The 22,438-nt window shown below is 39.7% G+C and overlaps 1 protein-coding gene across 2 annotated transcripts in view; it reads right to left on the bottom strand.

The window, feature by feature from the left end:
- zyg11 (zyg-11 family member, cell cycle regulator) overlaps window positions 1-22,438 on the bottom strand; it is a 39,091-nt gene that overhangs the window by 5,114 nt on the left and 11,539 nt on the right. For both annotated transcript variants that reach the window (XM_052011446.1, XM_052011445.1), the window contains exons 4-11: window positions 19,123-19,263; window positions 17,438-17,614; window positions 15,747-15,811; window positions 12,193-12,292; window positions 11,138-11,188; window positions 9,111-9,272; window positions 2,376-2,423; window positions 1,605-1,672 (exon numbers count right to left, since the gene is read on the bottom strand). In XM_052011446.1, coding sequence (XP_051867406.1) covers window positions 1,605-1,672; window positions 2,376-2,423; window positions 9,111-9,272; window positions 11,138-11,188; window positions 12,193-12,292; window positions 15,747-15,811; window positions 17,438-17,614; window positions 19,123-19,263 — 812 coding nt within the window. The remainder of the gene's footprint in view (window positions 1-1,604; window positions 1,673-2,375; window positions 2,424-9,110; window positions 9,273-11,137; window positions 11,189-12,192; window positions 12,293-15,746; window positions 15,812-17,437; window positions 17,615-19,122; window positions 19,264-22,438) is intronic.

Here is a 22,438-nt window from a genome sequence, read left to right on the forward strand (position 1 = left end):
GCATCTGGAAACACATACAGATGTGGTCAAGTAAGGGTGGTAGATTTTATCTCCCAATGGAGATTAGTGAACCAGATGGAGTTTTACTGCAATCCCATAGTTTGTGTTGCCATTAGGATCAGCTTTAATTCCAGATTTATTTAATTACATGGACTCAATTTACCCATCTCCCATGGTGGGATTCAAATGTGCTTCTGGATTAATGGCCCAGATCTGTCTGCTAATCAAGATTTTAAGTTTCATCCATTTAAATGTTAATAAGGCTTTTAAATTTTTATATTTTTAAGAATATTTCAATTATATTGTTTTTGAATATTTGTTTAAATAAATTTGACAGTGGGTTAAGCCAGAAAATACTTGGCTTTTTCCAATTATTTTGTTGGTTGGTTTGCTCTGTCTACTTCCACATGTTGAGGTACTTATCCTGGGTCTCTGACATGTTACTGTTGAGAAAGTCTGAGATTCTTTTGTGGGTCAGGTAACGTGCCACTGAGTGGCGATTTTGAGCTATTATTATAAATCATGCTATTAATTGAATATGTTTGGCTTTTTACATGTTGCACAAAAACAGCTTGTGAGCATTCTTTTCTGTTTCATACTGACTTAAATTAATAGGCAACAATGTAGCCTGGTAATAAGGGCATCTAAGTCAGATATCCATGGATACTAGAACATCCAAGGGAATGAAGATTCAGTCACACTTGAAGACAAGAGTAACACTCCGCATTGGAAGTAACAAATTTTGCAAGTATTCTCCAGATTGATTCCTTAATGTCTTCACACTACAGGAAGGATGAAGAGGCTTTGAAGAGGATGCTGAAGAGGTTCACCAGGATATTGCCTGGATTGGAGCGTAATAGCTATAAGGAGATGTTGGACAAACTTGGATTGTTTTCACTGGCGTGTTGGAGGCTGAGGGGTAATCTGATAGAAGTTTGTAAAATAATGAGAGGCACAGGTGGGGTAGGAAGGTCAGAGATTCCCCCCAGGGTGGGAAGATCCAATATTAGAGGGCATAGGTTTAAAAGCAAGAGGGGGGAAAGTTTAAAGGAGATATGCAAGGCAAAGTGTTTTTTTTAAATATATAAAAAAAGTGGTAGGGACCTGGAATGCACTATCAGGGCAGATGGTAGAAGCACGTGATACAACATTTTACGCATTTAAATGGACATGAACAGGCAGGAAATAGAGGGGTACAGATCACGAGCAGGCAGATCAGATTAGTTTGGATTGGCATGGTCAGCACAGGCATGGTGGGCCAAAGGGCCTGTTTCTTTGTTGTGCTGTTTTATCTTTATTTCACAAAAAACAAAAAGTTCCCCAATATCTCATATACTTCAGACCAATGTGATAATGTTTATCACCCATCCCAATAAAAAGGCTATATAATCAAACTGTTAATAAGCAATCATCATTGCTACACAATAATATTACAAAACTATTTTTTGAACATTTTTTAAAAAGAGTAAAACCTTACGTTCTACTTTAGATTTTAGCACTTCCTGCTTGGATGTGAAGAGAAACCTAAGGCAATAACTGAAAACAAGAGTTTTTTTTAAAAAAGCCTAATGGTCTGAAATCCAAAATGGCAAAATAATTGTTACCTGATGTGCTCAATGAAGCTCTTCTTCATCAGTTGAGGATGAAGTTCTTTTACTTCAGCTATGTTGTTCTAAAATAAAAATGTTATTTGATTAAGTATTGGACACTCAGGATCAAATGGATGTTTTATTATAAACGAGAACTCCATTTCTATTTTCTACTCACCCCCAACATTAATTCCTTCCATAAAATATTGTTCTGAGCATGGGTGGAGTCAAAATATTCCCAGTTTTCTAGCAATAGATTATTTCAGAGTACAAGAATAATATTGGTTCTAGTTTTCTCTCTTTGAGCAATCTCATCTTTCTACTGTACTTGACAACATTATGGCAAAAATAATCGTAACAAAATGTGGAGAGCATTTTAGAACAATAAAGCATGGGTTTATACTTATGTACATAGTCTTAAGAAGAAGAAATCAGATCTTTTTTTGTAAGCTTATCCCAGATTTTCATGAAAATATGCATCACAGAAGCAGAAAAAAAGTAAAGGCAAAAATTGAAAAATCATTTGCATCATCTCCATGAAATCAGATTTAGAAATGGAATAGAGAGATTTCAGAAATATCACATCATAACAATTATTTAGCAGATTTATATAAAATTTGAATGAAACAAAGCTCTCAATAAAGTATACTAAGCAGGTATCTGGTTCCCCCAATAATCTTAGTTGCAAACGAGAATTGGATCTTGGACTATTTCCCTCTTCCACACACAGGCGCACACAAACAGTTGGCCTGGATGGGTTATCTTCACAATACTAAGCATACTTACCAACAAACCAAGAACCTTCTGCTGGATGGAGGGCTCACCTGGAAAGGACTGGAAAAGCAGGAATAGGAGTCATCAATAATGTACTGTCAGTATACAAATTTATAATATGAAATAATTAAATTTTACAATATTTTACAGAAGGGGAAGTAATTTAGTCAGTATCATCTGTGCTAGATGTGTGACAGAGTACTGAAGGGTTAACCTCGTGTCAAAAAGTTTAAGTTAGACAGACAAATCCTATCTGTCATTTACACCTCCATGTTGGTTCTCCCTAATTAGTTCAAACCTGTCGAAGCACCTGTTAATTTTTTTCTCTGAATATAATTTCAAAAATTTTACCCTGCACTGATGTTAAACTATCTAGCCTGGAATTAGTAGGAATGTCCTTACACCAAGACTGCTACATTTGCAATAGTCCAATCCTCCCCGATAGCTAGGGATGGTTGAAAGGTTATACCAAGCATTTCTGCTATTGCCATACCATGGCAACTTGGAATGCAGTTGTCCAGACCAGGCAACTTATTCACTCTATATATAAATTAGCCCTTCCAGGACATCCTACTTATCAATTACTTCTATCTTTAATCAATATTTCATCAGCATTATCTTCCTTGGTATACACCAATGCAAAGTATTCCAAATATTCTAGCCATGTCCTATGTCTCTAGATGTACATCAATCTCATTTTCCCCCCCAATAAATCCCTCCCCACCTCTTACTAGCCACCTAATGTTTCATTATTGGTAGAAGTTTGCTGGATTCCATTTTACTTTAACCAGCATTCTATTCTTGTATTTTCTCAGGAGCTCTTAAGGATAGTGTCCTAAGCCCAACCATCTCTGCTGCCTCATGAATGATCTTCCCTCTGTTGTAAAGTCAGAAGTGAGAATGTTTACTGTCTTTTGCTGCTTGGCCTGCTGAAGGTTTCTGGCATTTTCTGTTTTTGCCCTGGGTTCTTAGTTTTTTTGTTTATCTTTAGTTATTAGTCTTTTAACTTACAACATTCCTTAATGACCTCAGTAAGCCACTGATGAATCATTGTTTTAATTTGTCAATGAAATGTAAATTTGTTTAGAATTTGAAATATTTCTTTAAATTCCTGCCATTGTTTTATCTACTTACAAATCTTTTTGTCTGAATTCCCAACCTAAGTCAACCCACCTCTCACAGCTATGTAATTGGTTTTATATCGGCATATTGCTTGGCACTCAGGATACATTCCCAGGAAAAGAAATTGTAAATGGAATCAGTACTACAAAGGATCATTATAGCACTGTATACAAACAGGTGTGTTACATACAGCACTACTGTGCAGGGAAGCTAGACCTCTCCTGCTGTCCCCGCAGTAATGAAACAGTAATCTTATCGCCCCATGGCTCAGTGTGGAGCAAACCTTTGAGACAATATGCAGAGGCCGTTCCCAAAGTCTGATGTGAGCAATGCAGTTGCTCAGCACTGAGATGTGGGGCTCAGGGCTGCACCCTGGCTGGCACAATGAGTGTGAATAATGCTGGGACTGGTATCAGCTGCTCTGTATTTTGACAGACCACCCAGTATTAGAATTCCAATCCATTCTGCACTAACTGTGATTATAATAATCATCAATAGCATCAGCTTGATTCATTTACCAACACTCCCCCAACTACAAAGTTAGGTTGAAACACTACCATGGTTTGTTCACACAACCCAAATTGATACTCAAGTGCAATACTTCAGAGAATGGGAGCAGAGTTGTCTTTGGTTTTTATAAAGTTCAAATAGCCAGCTAACCACTGATAGAATATTTAGGCACCCTGTATTATAGAGTCATCATAAATTTCTGAATGAATTAAGTTGATACAAAACACTCTTTAAAAAAAACAATGAAACTATAAAAAAGTATCAAGGAAAATACTGCATTATCCTTTATTAAACATCTATTTCCACTGGTTCCAAAAACAGATTGGGGGATAAATATGGCTGGATGAACTTCGGCTCAGAGTTGATGAGCTGGAGTCACAGCTACAAACACTGCGCAGCATAAGGAAAGGAGAGAGTTATGTAGACACGGTCCATCAGGAGGCAGTCACCCCCCTTAGAGCAGGTACATCTGAGGTTCAGGATGCAGATAGAATGGTGACTGTCAGGGGAGGGAAGAGGAAGTAGTAGTCAGGCAGGCAGACAGAGCAGGGAACCCTGGAGGCTGTTCTCCGCAGTAACAGGTCTTCCGCCATGGAGGCTGTTGAGGGGGATGACCTGCAGGGGCCTAGCTGCAGTAACCAGGCCTCTGGCACTGAGACTGGTACTGCTGCTCAGAAAGGAAGGGTGGGAAAGAGACATGCAGTAGTGATAGGGGACTCGATAGTCAGGGAAACAGATAGGAGGTTCTGTGGCAGTGAGCATGAACCCCGGATGGTATGTTGCCTCCCAGGTGCCAAGTCCAGGATGTCACTGATCAGGTCCACAGGATTCTTGAGCAGGAGGGAGAGCAGCCAGAAGCTGTGGTCCATGTTGGCACCAACGGCATAGGTAGGAAGGGGGATGAGGTCCTGAACAGCGAGTTCAGGGAGCTAGGCAGAAGACTGAGGAACAGGACCTCAAGGGTAGCAATCTCGGGATTGCTGCCGGTGCCACGCGATAGTGAAGGCAGGGACAGGAGGAGATGGCAGATAAATGCGTGGCTGAGAAGTTGGTGCAGGAGGGAGGGTTTTAGATTTCTGGATCATTGGGATCTCTTCTCAGGAAGGTGGGACCTGTACAGAGAGGACGGGTTACACCCAAACCAGAAGGGGGCCAATATCCTTGCGGCTAGGTTTGCTAGGGTGGTTCGGCAGGGTTTAAACTAGTTTGTGAGGGGGAAGGGAACTGGAGGAGTAGGTCAGAGGAAGAAGGGGATGGGGAAAAGTTAGATCAAACAGGTAGAGAGGCTTTGGGGAAGGAGAAGCAGAATACAGGCTATAAAAGTAGTAAGGTAGATGGACTGAAGTGTGTTTACTTAAATGCAAGAAGTGTCAGGAATAAGGGAGATGAACTGAGGGCTTGGATAAGTATGGGGGACTATGATATTGTGGCTATTACTGAGACGTGGCTGATGTCAGGGCAGGAGTGGATATTGAATATTCCTGGTTTTCAGTGTTTTAAGAGGGATAGGGAAGGGGGGGAGAAGAGGAGGAGGGGTGGCGATACTGGTCAGGGACACTGTTACGGCTGTGGAAAGAATGGATGTTGTAGAAGGATTATCTCTAGAGTCCGTATGGGTGGAAGTAAGGAACAAGAAAGGAGCAGTTACTCTACTAGGAGTGTTCTATAGGCCCCCCAGTAGCGGTAGAGATATAGAGGAGCAGATTGGCAGGCAGTGTTTGGAGAGAAGCAAACAGGGTTGTTATAATGGGAGACTTCAACTTCCCAAATATAGACTGGAACCTGCTTAGTGCGAAAGGTTTAGATGGGACGGAATTTGTTAAATGTGTCCAGGAGGGACTCCTGACGCAGTATGTTGACAGGCCGACTAGAGGGAATGCCATGCTCGATCTAGTTTTAGGAAATGAACCGGGACAGGTGAAGGATCTATTGGTGGGTGAGCATTTGGGGGACAGTGACCATTGCTCCATAACCTTTAAAATTGTCATGGACAGGGACAGGTGCAGAGAGGACAAGAAGATATTTAATTGGGGAAGGGCGAACTATGAGGCTATAAGGAGAGAACTTGGGAGTGTAAAGTGGGATGTCCTTTTTGAAGGGAAATGTACCATGGAGATATGGTAGATGTTCAGGGATCTTATGCAGGATGTTAGGGATAAATATGTCCCGGTGAGGCAGAGAAGGAATGGCAGGGTGAAGGAGCCATGGGTGACGAGAGAGGTTGAATGACTAGTTAGGGAGAAGGTAGCATACATAAGGTATAAGCAGCAAGGTTCAGACAGGGCCCGTGAGGAATGTAGAGTAGCGAGGAAAGATCTTAAGAAAGGGCTGAGGAGAGCTAGAAGGGGACATGAAAAGGCATTGGCTAGTAAAGTTAAGGAAAATCCCAAAGCCTTTTTCACCTACGTGAAGGGTAGGAGGATGGCTAGGGTAAAGGTAGGTCCGATTAAAGACAAAAGTGGGAGAATGTGCCTGGAGGCGGCAGAAGTGGGAGAAGTTCTCAATGAATACTTCTCTTCGGTATTCACCAAGGAGAGGGGTCTTGATGACACGGAAGGGAGTGCTGGTAAGGTTAATGTTCTCGAGGTTGTAGATATCAAGAAGGAGGATGTGTTGAAGTTGTTAAATAATATCAAGACAGATAAATCTCCAGGGCCTGACAGGATTTTCCCCAGGCTGCTTCGAGAGGCGAGGGAGGAGATTGTTGAACCGCTGGTAAGGATCTTTGAGTCCTCGTTGTCCACGGGGATGGTGCCGGAGGATTGGAGGATGGTGAATGTTGTCCCCTTGTTCAAAAAAGGTAGTAGGGACAGTCCAGGAAATTACAGACCGGCGAGCCTTACGTCTGTGGTGGGTAAGCTGTTAGAAAGGATTCTAAGGGATAGGATCTATGAACACCTGGAGAATAATGGACTGATTAGGGACAGCCAGCATGGATTTGTGAAGGGAAGATCTTGCCTCACAAGCCTGATAGAGTTGTTTGAGGAGGTGACGAGGAAGATTGATGAAGGTAGTGCGGGTGGATGTGGTCTATATGGATTTTAGTAAGACGTTTGATAAGGTACCTCATGGTAGGCTTCTTCAGAAGGTCAGAGGCCAAGGGATTCAGGGAAGCTTGGCTGTGTGGATTAGGAATTGGCTTGCCTGTAGAAAGCAGAGGGTTGTGGTGGAGGGAGTGCCCTCGGATTGGAGGGCAGTGACTAGTGGTGTCCCGCAGGGATCGGTTCTGGGACCTCTACTTTTTGTGATATTTATAGATGACTTAGATGAGGGGGTGGAAGGCTGGGTTAGTAAGTTTGCGGACGACACTAAGATCGGCGGTGTTGTGGATAGTGTGGAGGGCTGTTGGAACTTACAGAGGGATATTGATAAGATGCAGAGCTGGGCTGACAAGTGGCAGATGGAGTTCAATCTGGAGAAGTGTGAGGTGGTACACTTTGGAAGGACAAACTCCAGGGCAGAGTACAGGGTAAGTGCCAAGGTACTTGGCAGTGTAGAGGAGCAGAGGGATCTGGAGGTTCATATTCACAGTTCACTGAAAGTTGCCTCACAGGTGGATAGAGCAGTTAAGAAGGCCTATGGGATATTAGCTTTCATAAGTCGTGGGATTGAGTTTAAGAGCCGTGAAGTGATGATGCAGCTTTACAAAACTCTAGTTAGACCACACTTAGAGTACAGTGTTAAGTTTTGGTCGCCGCATTATAGGAAGGATGTGGAGGCATTGGAGAGGGTGCAGAGGAGATTTACCAGGATGCTGCCTGGATTAGAGTGTATGGAATATGAGGAGAGGCTTAAGGTGCTAGGGCTTTATTCACTGGAAAGGAGGAGGATGAGGGGAGACATGATAGAGGTATATAAAATATTGAGAGGAATAGATAGGGTAGACAGCCAGCGCCTCCTTCCCAGGGCACCAATGCTCAAGACGAGAGGGCATGGCTTTAAGGTTATGGGTGGGAGGTTCAAGGGAGATGTCAGGGGGAGGTTTTTCACCCAGAGAGTGGTTGGTGCATGGAATGCACTGCCTGGGGTGGTGGTGGAGGCATATACATTGGACAGGTTCAAGAGTTTGTTTAATAGGCACATGGAGGAATGTGAGATAGAGGATATGCGGGAGGAAAGGGTTAGATAGTGTGAGGGTGGTTTGATGGACGGCACAACGTGGTGGGCCGAAGGGCCTGTTTTGTGCTGTATGGTTCTATGGTTTAATATTAAGATACTAGGAGTAATTAAAGAACATTACAGCACAACACAGGCCCTTTGGCCCATGATGTTGTGCGGATATTTTACCCTGCTCTAAGATCTATCTAGCCCTTCCCTCCCACGTAGCCCTCCATTTTTCTATCACTCACGTGGCTAAGAGTCTGTTAAACGTCCCTAATGTATCTGCTCCCACAACCTCTGCCAGCAGTGCATTCCACGCACCCACCACTGTGTAAAAAGACTTCTGACATCCCCCTTGTACCTTCCTCCAATCATCTTAAAATTGTGCCCCCTCATGTTAGCCATTTTCACCCTGGGAAAAAGTCTTTGACTGTCCACTCGATCTATGCCTCTTATACACCTCTATCAAGTCACCTCTCATCCTGCTCTCCAAAGAGAGGAGCCCTATCCCACTCAACCTACCGAGAATGTAATTTAAATGTACCAAAAGTGACTGGTTAACAAAAAGCTGTTTTTTTCCAAAAAATGTATAAATGCAATGAGCGGTTTGGTTATAAAGTTATAAAGTGACAAAAGCAAAAATGCAAAGATTTGTATCAACATGATTAAAATATTAATATCATTAACATGATATTAGTCATTAGACTAAAATGCAATTTCCTAATCGTGATCATGCTTTAGTCTGCTTAAAATGCATCAACAGAAGTACAGGACTGCCTATACTTCAAAAGATGACCAGCAGGACAAATTAGAAATGTCACTTCAGGTCACTCATATGTGTAATCTGGAAACACATGAAAGGCTCTGAAATTGGTCCAAGGTCTGGTCTGGGAGACACCATGGAAGGGTGAGGAAGACATGGAAAATGTGGAATTGATCATCTACCCAACTTCTAATCAAGTTAAGAAAAATAAATAAAATGAATAACATTATTACCTATTTAAATAAAATTACCTCAAGTACTTTCATAAATAATTCTAAACCCTGATTTTCTATAAAGTGCTTGCAGGTGGTTGGGGATTCATCGGTCAGGTTCCAAAGTGCACTAAGCGTAAACTTTAAAGTGGTGTCCACCAATGACAGAGTTGTCTTCTGCTCTACTATATGCAGCAATTTCTGTGAAACAGAAGATTTAAATAATGTTTTACAGTTATCATGAGCAAGTAATCAGGTGAGATAAAAGTATTATTAAGATCATGAGATAAAAGAGATATCAAGAGCACAAAGGTATTGCCAAATGTTTACATGAGAATCACCTAAAAGAATCCAATGCTATTGCAGCTGGAAGTCTTCAACCATGTATTTGTCAGCATGAGATGACTTAAGTTTTTCTTTTCTTTATATAGTGTCTTTTATATCATCCAGATGTCCCAAAATATTTTATTGTCAATGAAATACTTTTGAAGTATAGTAACAATTGTAATGCAGAAAATGCAGCAACAAGCCCCCACAATCTTAATGTAATGATGACAATCCCAGAAACAGATTGGGGGATAAATTTTTACCAAGATACCAGGGGTAACCCCACAACTCTTCTTTGGAACAATTTTATGAGATCTTTTATGTATCCCCAGAGAGCTTTTTGGTTTAATCACCGCCTTAGGATAATGGAGGTTTAACCTAGAATTTTGTGCTTATGCCTTTGGAATAACTATACACACAACCTCAGAAGACAGTTCAACTGAATTATATTCAACTGGAGCACAACAGTTGACTGATCAACCAATGGCTCAACTCTTGCCTTGACATAAATTAGAAAGGAGCACAGGTTAGACTGTACTTGTATATCAGACCTTATTTAGAATCTGAAATACAATATTGGTTTCTTGTAAAATGGTTTCTGTCTGATACAAAATACTCAGAAAAACAGGAAGAGAATAAACATTAGTGTCTCTCTAAGTTAGAGGATACCTAACAGGATCCAAAAATAACTTGCTACAAATCTCTGGATGGGTAGGTACATTATTAGGACCATCAGGAAATTGCACAGGCTAGATTGCAATTCATTTTTTTTCGATAACAGAATAGGGGAACATAAACTGATTTCTCTTTCCAAGTATTTTGTTTCAGACAGAAACATTTTACAAGAAACCAATTACATTTAAGAAGTGCTAGACAGGCTCTGAGATAGATTAGAAAGGAACACAGGCTGGACTTTATGTCAAGGCAAGAGTGAGCCATTGGTTGATATGTCAACTATTGTGCTTAGCTGGATATCACTTGGTTTCACTGTCTTCTAAGATTGTGTGTTCAGTTACTCCAAAGGCATGAACACAAAATTCTGTGTGTTTTACCATTAAGACAGGAATTGATTAACTTAAACTGTGATTCCCTTGTGTACATCCGAACATGGGTGTAACAACAAAAATAAGCATTTGCAATGAGAGAATCCACTTGACCAAGTGGAGTAATCCAGATGAAAATATGAACTATTCAATAATTTAAATAGGAAAACAGTATAATCTCGAAGAACAGAAAACAAGAATTTCTCATCAAAACCAGATAAAAAGGTCAGATGCCAGAGAAATTAACTCTGCTTCTCTCCCAACAGATGCTGCCCAATTTGCTGAGTATTTTCAGCATTTTCTGTTTTTATTTAAAAATTTCATTGGTTAGTTTTGCTGTTAATTAAATCATTTTTGATACATAAAAGAAAACTAATGTGGCACTATCACCTGAATGCTTAAGAAAGCGAGTACAATTCAAAAAGATTTCCCAAGTCACTATTGTAACCAGTTTTGCAGGCAGGGATTAGTCTGGATGGGTTGAACCTTGAGCTACTATAACGCATTACAAAATACAAATGCACAATTAGTTTGGAACATAATTCACATTCAAAATTCTTTGATCATTTTTGCTGGCTCATTCTTGCAACCAGATTGTATTCTTATTTTCAGCATAAACAATTGGAAATTCTACTCCCATGAATAGATGATACAAATAGATTTGTGTATGTGTAGCAGCAAAAAAAAAAAAATTACCTTGACTATGAAGAGTTCTGTACCAAGTTGGGCAGTCTGTTCTGTTGAAAGCTGTAAAACACATTATTTCAAAAATTAAATGAATTCTCCATCCTCCTCCACTTTGAGTCAAGTTGGGCTTCATTGAAACAATCTAAGAGATCAAAGAAAACACTACAGGACTCAATTTCAGATAACATGCCTTTCCAGAATGTATCAGAATTGGCCAGTATTGATGAAAGCTCATTTTAGAGGTTGATGATCCCTGATTTTTCATTATCCACTAATGATACCTGACTTGCTTAGTATTTCCAGCATTCTCTCTCGTTTCACTCTTCCTGTTTGTATTTCACTGTCCTCTGTTCACATTCATCTTCCGTTTACATCTTCCAGACAGATCACCTGCAATTAACAGGCCTTCACCAGCCTCTCAGCACTAACACCACTTGCATTGGTCAAGCTTTCTTAGTCTTGATTCATTACAGATAACTCCTTTGCTCACTCATCCCTCCCTCTTCTCTGCAATTCAAAACACATTTGATTTCCACCATTTTCTGGATTTTTTTCTGATATCCACCATGTATTCATTGGGTTTCCGATTACAGAAAAATCTCAGTTTGAAGTAATGTATTCAAATTATTAGTGGAGACTTGGTGGCAAATTACACTAAGACACCAGCATTTTTACAAAGAGTACCAATTCAAAATTATCTCAAAATGATGGACGAGTTTTCCTTTTCACTGATAGCTGAAAGCATTTCAACTCAAGACTGTCAGCAGAGTTGTTAATGGATACAAGCAATAAGCAAGATACAAAATATCCATAATCAATACCAACCAAGTCTTGTTCACTCAGAAAGAGAAAAAAAAAGGCATGTAAAAAATGGACAATTGACTGCTACACTAAAGAATGCTTGAGGCAAAATTCAGGGGGAAAGAATAGAGAGCTTCACTTTGCATCTTGTTTGATGCAGATATTGATGTAGAAAAACTTACCTGACCAATAGCCACACTATTAAATGAGAGACATCAAATTGGAAAACACATACAAAACAACGTGTACACAACTATACATACCTTTGCTGCTAAAATAGAAATAATAGCCACTGCCATTCGCTGCATGTTCTGATCTTCATGGTTACAAAGCCACTGCATTACCAGTTTGGCTGCCTCAAACCTGGGTTGGGGGGAAGAAAAGTTAAATACATGTATAGAATTTTAATTTAAAAAAATTGCGTCAAGAAAGAGCACAAAATGCAATCGTATGTGACAACAAGGCCAATAATTAAAACATCTGTGTTTCAAGCAGCGACGTTAATCCTGCCTCTTATTGTTCAGTTTCGTGATTATTCCTCAGTTTAGTTTTCTGTGGAAGTGATTTCTGAGTCTCTATTTCTTTGTTTTCATTAGAAATCAGAGGCCTAGGATCAACTTGCTAACAGAAAAAGTATGCGCACTATCTACATTCTCATTTCTTCATTAATATACAAGCACTGAAATTACCTAAAGTTTGCTGTAATCCAATTCCAGTTATCCCAGGCCTTGACATAGGTATAGTTGTATTTAGATGTTTCAGAAAGGACAGGGAAGGAGGCAAGAGGTGGGGGAGTGGCACTGTTGATCAGAGATAGTGTCACGGCTGCAGAAAAGGTAGACGTATTGGAGGGACTGTACAGAATCTCTGTGGGTGGAGGTTAGGAACTGGAAAGGGTCAATAACTTTACTGGGTGTTTTTTTTTTATATATAGGCTGCCCAATAGTAACAGGGATATTGAGGAGCAGATAGGAAAGCAGATCCTAGAAAGGTGTGAGAATAACAGAGTTGTTGTAATGGGAGATTTTGATTTCCCAAATATCGATTGGCATCTTCAGACAGTGAGGGGTTTGGATGGGGTGGAGTTAAGTGTGTTCAGGAAAGATTCTTGACACAATATGTAGATAAGCCTACAAGTGGAGAGGCTGTGCTTGATTTGGTATTGGGAAATGAACCTGGTCAGGTGTCAGACCTCTCAGTGGGTGAGCATTTTGGAGATAGTGATCATAATTCTATCTCCTTTATGATAGCACTGGAGAGAGATAGGAACAGACAGACTAGAAAGGCGTTTACTTGGAGTAAAGGGAATTAGGAGGCTCTCAGGCAGGAAATTGGAAGCTTAAATTGGGAACACATGTTCTCAGGGAAAAGTACGGAAGAAATGTGGCAAATATTCAGGGGATACTTGTGTGGAGTTCTGCATAGGCATGTTCCAATGAGACAGGAGTCACGAGAGGATACAGGAACCATGGTGTACAAAGGCTATAATAAATCTAGTCAAAAGGAAAAGAAAAGCTTACAAAAGGTTCAGAGAGCTAGGTAATGTTAGAGATCTGGAAGGGTATAAGGCTAACAGGAAGGAGCTTAAGGAGGAAATTAGGAGAGCCAGGAGCGGGACATGAGAAGGCCTTGACTGGCAGGATTAAGGAAAACCCCAAGGCATTCTACAAGTATGTGAAGAGCAAGAGGATAAGATGCAAAAGAATAGGGCCTATCAAGTGCAGCAGTGGGAAAGTGTGTATGGATCCAGAAGAAATAGCGGAGGTATTTAATGAATACTTTACATCGGTATTCACTACGGAAAAAGATCTGGGGGATTGTAGTGTGGACTTGCTGCAGGCTGAAAAGCTTGAGCATGTCGATATTAGGAAAGAGGTGGTGCTGGAACTTTTGGAAAGCATCAAGTTGGATAAGTCGCCGGGGCCAGATGGGATGTACCCCAGGCTGCTGTGGGAGGCGAGGGAGGAGATTGCGGAGCCTCTGATGATGATCTTTGCATCATCGATGGAGAAGGGAGAGGTTCCAGAAGATTGGAGGGTCACAGATGTTGTTCCCTTATTCAAGAAGGGGAGTAGGAGTAGCCCAGGCAATTATAGACCGGTGAGTCTTACCTCAGTGGTTGGTAAGCTGATGGAGAAGATCCTGAGAGGCAGGATTTATGAACATTTGGAGAGGTATAATATGATTAGGAATAGTCAGCATGGCTTTGTCAAGGGCAGGTCCTGCCTTACGAGCCTGATTGAATTTTTTTTTTTTGAGGACGTGACTAAACACATCAATGAAGGGAGAGCAGTAGATATAGTGTATATGGATTTCAGCAAGGCGTTTGATAAGGTACCCCATGCAAGGCTTATTGAGAAAGTAAGGAGGCATGGGATCCAAGGGGACATTGCAATGTGGATCCAGAACTGGCTGGCTCACAGAAGGCAAAGAGTGGTTGTTGAAGGGTCGTATTCTGCATGGAGGTCGGTGACTAGTGGTGTACCTCAGGGATCTGTTCTGGGACCCTACTCTTAGTGATTTTTATGAACTACCTGGATGAGGAAGTGGAGGGATGGGTTAGCAAGTTTGCTGATGACACAAAGGTTGGAGGTGTTGTGGATAGTGTAGAGGGCTGTCAGAGGTTACAGCAGGACATAGATAGGATGCAAAGTTGGGCTGAGAAGTAGCAGATGCAGTTCAACCCAGATAAGTGTGAAGTGGTTCATTTTGGCAGGTCAAATATGATGGCAGAATATAGTATTAATGGTGGGACTCTTGGCAGCGTGGAGGATCAGAGGGATCTTGGGGTCCGACTCCATAGGACGCTAAAAGCGGCTGCGCAGGTTGACTGTGGTTAAGGCGGCATATGAGGTATTGTCCTTCATCAATCAGGGAATTGAATTTAGGAGCCGGGAGATATTGTTGCAGCTATGTAGGACCCTGGTCAGACCCCACTTGGAGTACTGTGCTCAGTTCTGGTCGCCTCACTACAGGAAGGATGTGGAAGCCATAGAAAGGGTGCAGAGGAGATTTACAAGGATGCTGCCTGGAATGTGGAGCATGCCTTATGAAAGCAGGTTGAGGGAACTCAGCCTTTTCTCACTGGAGCGACGGAGGATGAGGGGGGACCTGACAGAGGTATATAAGATGATGAGAGGCATTGATCATGTGGATAGTCAGAGGCTTTTTCCCAGGGCTGAAATGGTGGCCACAAGAGGACATAGGTTTAAGGTGCTGGGGAGTAGGTATAGAGGAGATGTCAGGGGTAAGTTTTTTTACTCAAGAGTGGTGAGTGCGTGGAATGGACTGCCGGCAACAGTGGTGGAGGCGGATACGATAGGGTCTTTTAAGAGACTGTTGGATAGGTACATGGAGATGAGAAAAATAGAGGGCTATGGGTAAGCCTAGTAATTTCTAGGGTAGGGACATGTTCGGCACACCTTTGTGGCCCGAAGGGCCTGAATTGTGCTGTAGGTTTTCTATGTTTCTATGTATTCATGTGCTGCTAAGGTAACAACAGGAAGCTATATGTTTGTAATAAAGGACATATTCCTAAACAATTTTCTAACCCCATAAAAGAAGTCATGGAGTATCCTCATTTAGATTGATACCAAATGGATTAGTTTTCTCAATTTTTCCTCCCCCATGTTTTTTTTCCTTACGAGGCTGCAGTAGCTCAGATTCCAATTATTTTGACTAACAACGTTGATGCCATGATGATATTTATTTTTGATTTAATGGTGTTATTAAAGACTTCATGGATCAACTTGCATTCATCCAGTTAAGAGAAATTTCCATTCTTGTATTTCCAAAAAAAACTGACAAGATTACTTGCCTGTTAAATGGGACATCCTGTAGGATACGATCACTGCAAAGAGACAACAGACAATTCTTCTGAAGCTAAAAATGGAAACATGAAGAACAAGATTTCACAATCAGAAAACAAAGTCCAAAATTGTTTGACAAATATAGTATCAGATACATTCTCTTAACTACATTTCAAACAAGTGGAAAAAGCAAATTCTCCAAAGTCAAAAGGGCAACTATGGGGAACATAGCAAAAACTGCAGTGTTTTCCTCCTTTGGTATGGATTCATTACAATTGTAAATGTTATATATACAATCGAGAGTTGGAATCTTGGCTGACATCATTTGGGGAAGCTGAGGACTGGGGAGAAAACTTAAGAAAAGAATTGAGTAGGGCTGGGATGCAGACATGGTGTACAGATCAAAATTTGGGGTGAAGCAGAAACATTGAGACTTTTGGGGCCCTGACTGAGATATCTAGATCTTCACTGGCACAGGCAATGTGCCAGATGACTAGAATACAGCAAATATGGTACCTTCATTCAAGGACAGCAGGGATAAGCCAGGTAATTACAGACCAGTTAGTATAATGTCAGCAGTAGGGAAATTATGCAGGAAGAATTTTTTCACCCAGAGGGTGGCTGCAATCTGGAATGCACTACTGAAGATAGTGGTGGTGAAGGCAGGTACTTTCACAACATTTAAGAGGCATTTGGATGAGCACTTGAAGGTTGGCATAAATGTGATGGGCTGAAGGGCCTATTTCTGTGTTCTATTGCCAGGTATTTCTTATTTTTCAGGTTCCTCTTGTCAAAATTTTCATGCTTAAGACCACGTTAAGAACACAAGAGCAAGAAATAGGAGCTGGAGTATGCAATTCAACCCCTTGAGCCTGCTCCACCATTCAGGAGATCGTAGCCAATTTTCTACCACAAGACTTTCCTGGCCCCTCCCCATATCCCTTGATCTTCCATAATCCAGGAAGCTATCAATCTCAGTTTTGAACACAATCAATGATTGAGTGTCTGCAGCCACTGAAGTAGAGAATTTCAAAGATCCACCACTCTGTGTGGAAAGGTGTTTAATGCCAGGCACCTCCAAGACAAGGTTCTAAAGGAAACACTGCATGGTGAATAATGCTATTACATGTGTGTCTGAAACAAATCACAATGGGAGTTGGAGGGAGGAGAGCTAGAGTAGGGGTGAAAGAATATTGCCAGGTGGACTTATGACAGGAAATACCTGATCAAATTTTACAAGCAATATGATTTGACTCAGAAATGATCACAAACACTTTTTATCCCAGTTTGCATAGATTTTCAATTGCACAGCAGAGCAATAAAAATAAATACTGTGCAAATCATTTTCTACAATCTAGTTCTAGATATGCAGTGTACAAAGCCTTAAATCAATGGGCTAAAAAAAGTTACCACTAATCTCACTTTAAAAAAAAATTCAAAATTTTCTGGCTTGCTACAAGAGATTTACACAGACTTTTCAGGATGTTACTGGTAACTGGATTTGTGTCTTTCAATTATCTCTTAACCACCAGTGTACAGGAATCGGTCAAGGGTATAGCCTCATTCTACAAATTGCAGAAAACTTCCAGCTAATTAAAGAAAAGATATGTAGCATAAAATAAGGCAAAGTTCGAAATGATTAACTGCTTAGTAATGGTTATTGATTGTGGGTATTATTGTAGCTTTTTCAGCTCTTTACCTGTTGATGGTTGGGAAAATGTTCCATGGCTTTCAGCAGGAGACGCGTTACTTCTGTCAAAAGGCGTACAGGCATGCCAGCAGCCAAGTCCTGTTTTGTCAAATTGAATACACATGCACTAGCTGCCAGCTGCACTGGTAGATTTGTAGAATGGTTCTTCATTCCAGTGACCACAAGCTGAAAATAGAAATGAAACTTGTACTATGGCAACCATTTTTTTCTAAAAATTGTTTGGCTTAATTTCCTTCCTTTGTAAGTTTAAGCCTCCCAAGTTTTGCAAAATTACCTTTTAGAACAGAGTTTTATCCAACAAATTTCCCTGCTATCAATAGGTGCGGATTTCTTTTCAGACCTAATTGAGTGTTGGCATCCATGCTGGGACACATCAGCAATAACAAAAAAATTCATACAGTAGATACATATGCCAACATCAACAACTTGCCTATATTAGTAAGAAAAATATTAATCACTAAAAATTTTAAGCAACTAATGGATATTATTATTGCAGGTTTGCCGGTGTTGCTATAGTTCCAAAAATAACATTCAATAAGTTAGTGGTGTGGATATTACGGCCATTGGCAAAGCAAAAGCATTCACCTCTGACCTCAAAGTTCCCCCAGAAAGATATTGTGATCTTTGTGGTGTGTTCCACTCCTTTCCCAGCACTGATTTGTGTCAGTGCAAAGTAATCTCCAATGTAATAACAGCAATGTCATCAAGCTGGCTGGGTAGACAACAAATTAAGAGGATCTCACGACAAACCAGGAGGGAAAAAAGAGCAATTTTTAAAACTTGTATTCAAACAGCTGCCTTTGAAGCAAAGATTGTCCCAGATTAAAAGTAGAAGCCAAAATATAATTTACAAGAATTATTTTTTTTAAACCAACTATATTTTGAAATATTTGAGAATTAAAATCTGCATCAAGGTTTTTTGGACAAAAATAATTATAGATTAGACTCAAACACCATCTGCACCTATGCAAAACATTCTTAGGGTATTTTACAGCAAGAATAAGTTTGCATTAGATCATAACTATCCCTCAATTATACTGGTTAAAGATGCAAAACAGTAGAACCAGAGGAGGAGCAGGGCATTACTGAAAGAAATTTCTGGATTTGTATTTAACTGCACAAGTAGTTACTGCCTAGTCCCTTAATCCCAAATGGCAACAGAAAACTCCAGAAGTTACCAGCAGGTTTGGAATGTAATGATGTCAAACAGCAATAGTTTTATTGACATTACATCCACAAAAACAGAACATTATATACAAACAAGAGTTAGAATTCTGGCTGACATCAGGCAATGCTAGTCTTATATTTTTGCCTCCAATAAAAATGATTTCATAAAGATACAACTTTCCAGTAGGGAATTTGCCCAAGTGATAACAGTAAATATAACATAGATATTTCCACAAGAGTAACTTAACTTTACAATCGATACCAAGATACTGATATTAAACCATTGACTCATCCCAAAGAATCCAGAAATTCCTACTTCTATTCCTTATGCCACTTGCACTGGATCACCACTTCACAAGTCCAGAAATCAATATAATGCTGAATAAAAGACTGCATATATTATGCATTCATATACAAACTAACTGGTGATGATTTCTGGATCATTAAAAATATCATTGATGTATTGTTTTACAAAGGGAGAAGTTGCAGTTCAGGTGTCAATTTACCTTAAGTAGCTCAGGCTGTGGTTTTTCCATGCTGTGTGTGAGACTAAAAAGGTGGAATAATGCTTCCCTTACAAAAAATCCTCTTTCGCTATATCGACGTAGAGCTTCAGAGATTTGCACTTCATTTGCTTCTCCTGAAACCTTTCAAATACAAAACAAGGGGAAATGTTACATTGATTTTGACTTCCATAAGTAAATTTTCTCTTCTCCATTGTAAACACAAATTCTGCAGTTAAAGTACTAACCATAACTCATTCCTTACTACATCATAACTTTCATTGGAATTGTGGAATTCCATTGGAAACCCAAGTTGTTATTAGAACTACATGCATCAAACACACAGTTCACATGGGATTGTTCAATGATAGTGAATTGAACAAAGTAAATTATTAGGTTTCCCTCTTTCATTGATCAACATGAGACCATTAAAGCTAGTCATCATTCACCATGTAACAGTATTTTATAAATGGAATTAAAAAAAAATACATTTGATTAAAATCCAGCAATTTGAATTTTTTTTTTAAAAACAACAAATTACTGAACCAGCCCAACAAACAAATCTGCGTCCCACTGCCACCACTGACCCTTAATCCCTTCCCACATTGCACTGTAAAGCAGACAGGATCTGGAAAGAGGGGAATGGAACAAATAAACCATCATCTTTGACACAACGCAAACTCAAAACCTTGATTTTATCCCAAAATTTAAAAAAAATTGAACATGCTGGAAACACTCAGTAGGTCAGGAAGCATATGTGAAAAGAGAAATAGATTTAACGTTTTGGGCCAAAAATCCTATTCAGCCTTGATTTTACTCCCTTCCCCCATTACACGGGTTAAATAGACTCATTTCATCCACTGGCTTCCATTGGACACTGGGTACCCCTCACAACAGCTCTAAAGTCACTTGCATTGGCACATTTTAAATTATCAGCCTCGTCTGTCATCTGTGGAGTAGTGTATTCCAACATTACCCTGGCTGGCAGCCTTTTCTCCTTTCCATGTACCATCTCATCCTATACTGCCCACACTCTCTCACACACCATCAGCCTCAGATGACTTACACTGGCCTCGAGCACGCTAATTTTATGTTTTCACTAATGTGATTAAATTGCTTCTGGCTTTACTTACAGAGAAACCCTTTAAGACACAGATAACACAGTACAAGATTAACCACTCACATAAACAGCTGTGGGTGACTGAAAAAAATCAAAGGATCAAAAGGGCAACAAATAGAAAATCAATGCTCCCGTTAGAAAGAGATGGGCTTTCTCATTGTCAGAATGCTTTCAAATAAATATCACTGCTACCCACTGAGTGTTAAAGATCTGTTTTCTATGATGTCTAATTTAGGAACAATCAGGACCTCATGTATGATTAAATGCTGTTTTGATTTTTTAAATAATTAATATGGAAAATATTTTAATATCTATAGCATGTGTGTATTTTTTTTTGCCAAAAGAAAAAAAAAGTACCAAAAACTCTCATTAGATCAGACAGCATCAGTAGAAAAAGAAATGGAGTTAATATTTCAGGTTGACGATCTGCCTAACCTGCTGAATGTTTCCAGCATTTTTCATTTTTATTTCAGATTATTCCAGCAAATGCAGTTTTTTCACTTTCACTGCACAATGAATTACACCACGTTCTCCCTTGACCACCAATTATTCATACACCTCGCAACCACTTATTCTTTTCCAGGGAGGACATGGACTTTAATTATTCCCAAGTTCAAAAGTGCAAATTCCCTGAATCCTTTTCTAAAAGCAACACAGTGGATAGACGAAACACAAGTAAGTGTGCTGTTAATTAGCTATTCTTCCTGGGATTTTCCACCAACAGTAACTATATATAGATTTTTAAACAATGCATGTTTACTCAGATTTCTTTGCATGGTAAGAAAATTGCAGTCAACACAATGGAATACCTTTTTCAGTTGTAAAAAAAATGAAATTTTTAGTGTTATTTATAAAAAGACAATACTAATACTTGGCCTGGCCAACGTTATGTGACTAAGTACACTTGCCTGTTATTTCTGGGACGTGTTTGCCTAGAATTATAAAATGAAAAACTTTTCTTTGGCAAGAGATAGGGATGAAAATCATAAGTAAATCTCCACCCTTTTCCCTAATGGGAATGTGTCACTGCATTAAACAGCTTTCAAATCAACAGCAATTGAATTTTATTTACAACTTTGGCCATAAATTCAGTTACATTGCAAGAATACTCTACCAAAAAAAAATGCAGGGATTCTGGAGAAAGTGATGGGATATTTAATTTATGTCAAGCACAAGTTCATGCCAAACACAAGCTAGATTCAGATAGTGTTAAAAACAATGATGTTGTTCAATTCTTCCCCACTCATTTCAATAAACATAGGGAGAATACCAAAAAGGAAACAGTAGCCAAATTACAATCTAAATGGCTACCACTCATTTCAAATCCCAGTATGCAATACCTCTGGAACATTAGTGAAATAGATCACCATCTCTGCCTCCCTATTTCATCAGTACAGATTATGTTGCCAGCCCATTACTGTTTGTGTATTTGCCATCAAATAAACATGGAAAGCTGACCAAATCAATAGGCTAGAGTGGATTCAGTTCCTCTGTGTACCAATTTATGCACTTCCCATCTTTTCGTTAAAGTTATGCATCCATTGGGCAAATACACTACATGGCAAAGAACTGTAGATAGGGACAGTTTCCCAATCCATAAAGATTTTGAAAGGCAAGTGTTTTTAAAATGCCTTTTGTCAACTTTCAAAATGAACAACTGATATTGGACCTTGTGAAGTAAAGAACACATTTCATCATTTTAGGGGTGTGAATTAAATTCTAAATGTTCTTGCAAACTCTCAATGTAATCCTGTTCTATCTACAAGGTACTCTGGTAGCTTGTGCTCTTCATGGCAAAAGACCAAATGAGACATAGAATAAATTAACTGAAAGAATCACCAGGTAATCCAGAAGTTCGTATCTCTCTGCCTTGGAGAAACACTACTCACACCAAATACAAAATTTAATAATTTTAGCAAACGAATCTTATAAAATGCTTTCAAGAAGTAACTCAAACCATTTCATGTTGAAATGCCCTTCCTGCAGGTGATAAAGTTCTGTACATTGATCACTTATCCTGATTCCACTATTTGGTTTTTTTTGGGTCTGCTCTGTGGCTGTGTCAAAGTGCCACATATTTGCTTGCTAATCTCCTGATAAACACTTCTAGGACATTACAATATACTGAGGGCACTATATTAAATGTGAGTTGTTGTTCATAAAGGGACTAATTTTTTTTTGGCTCTCACCAATTGCTGA

This window comes from Pristis pectinata, chromosome 3 (assembly GCF_009764475.1).
Source record: "Pristis pectinata isolate sPriPec2 chromosome 3, sPriPec2.1.pri, whole genome shotgun sequence".
Taxonomy (NCBI): Eukaryota; Metazoa; Chordata; class Chondrichthyes; order Rhinopristiformes; family Pristidae; genus Pristis; species Pristis pectinata.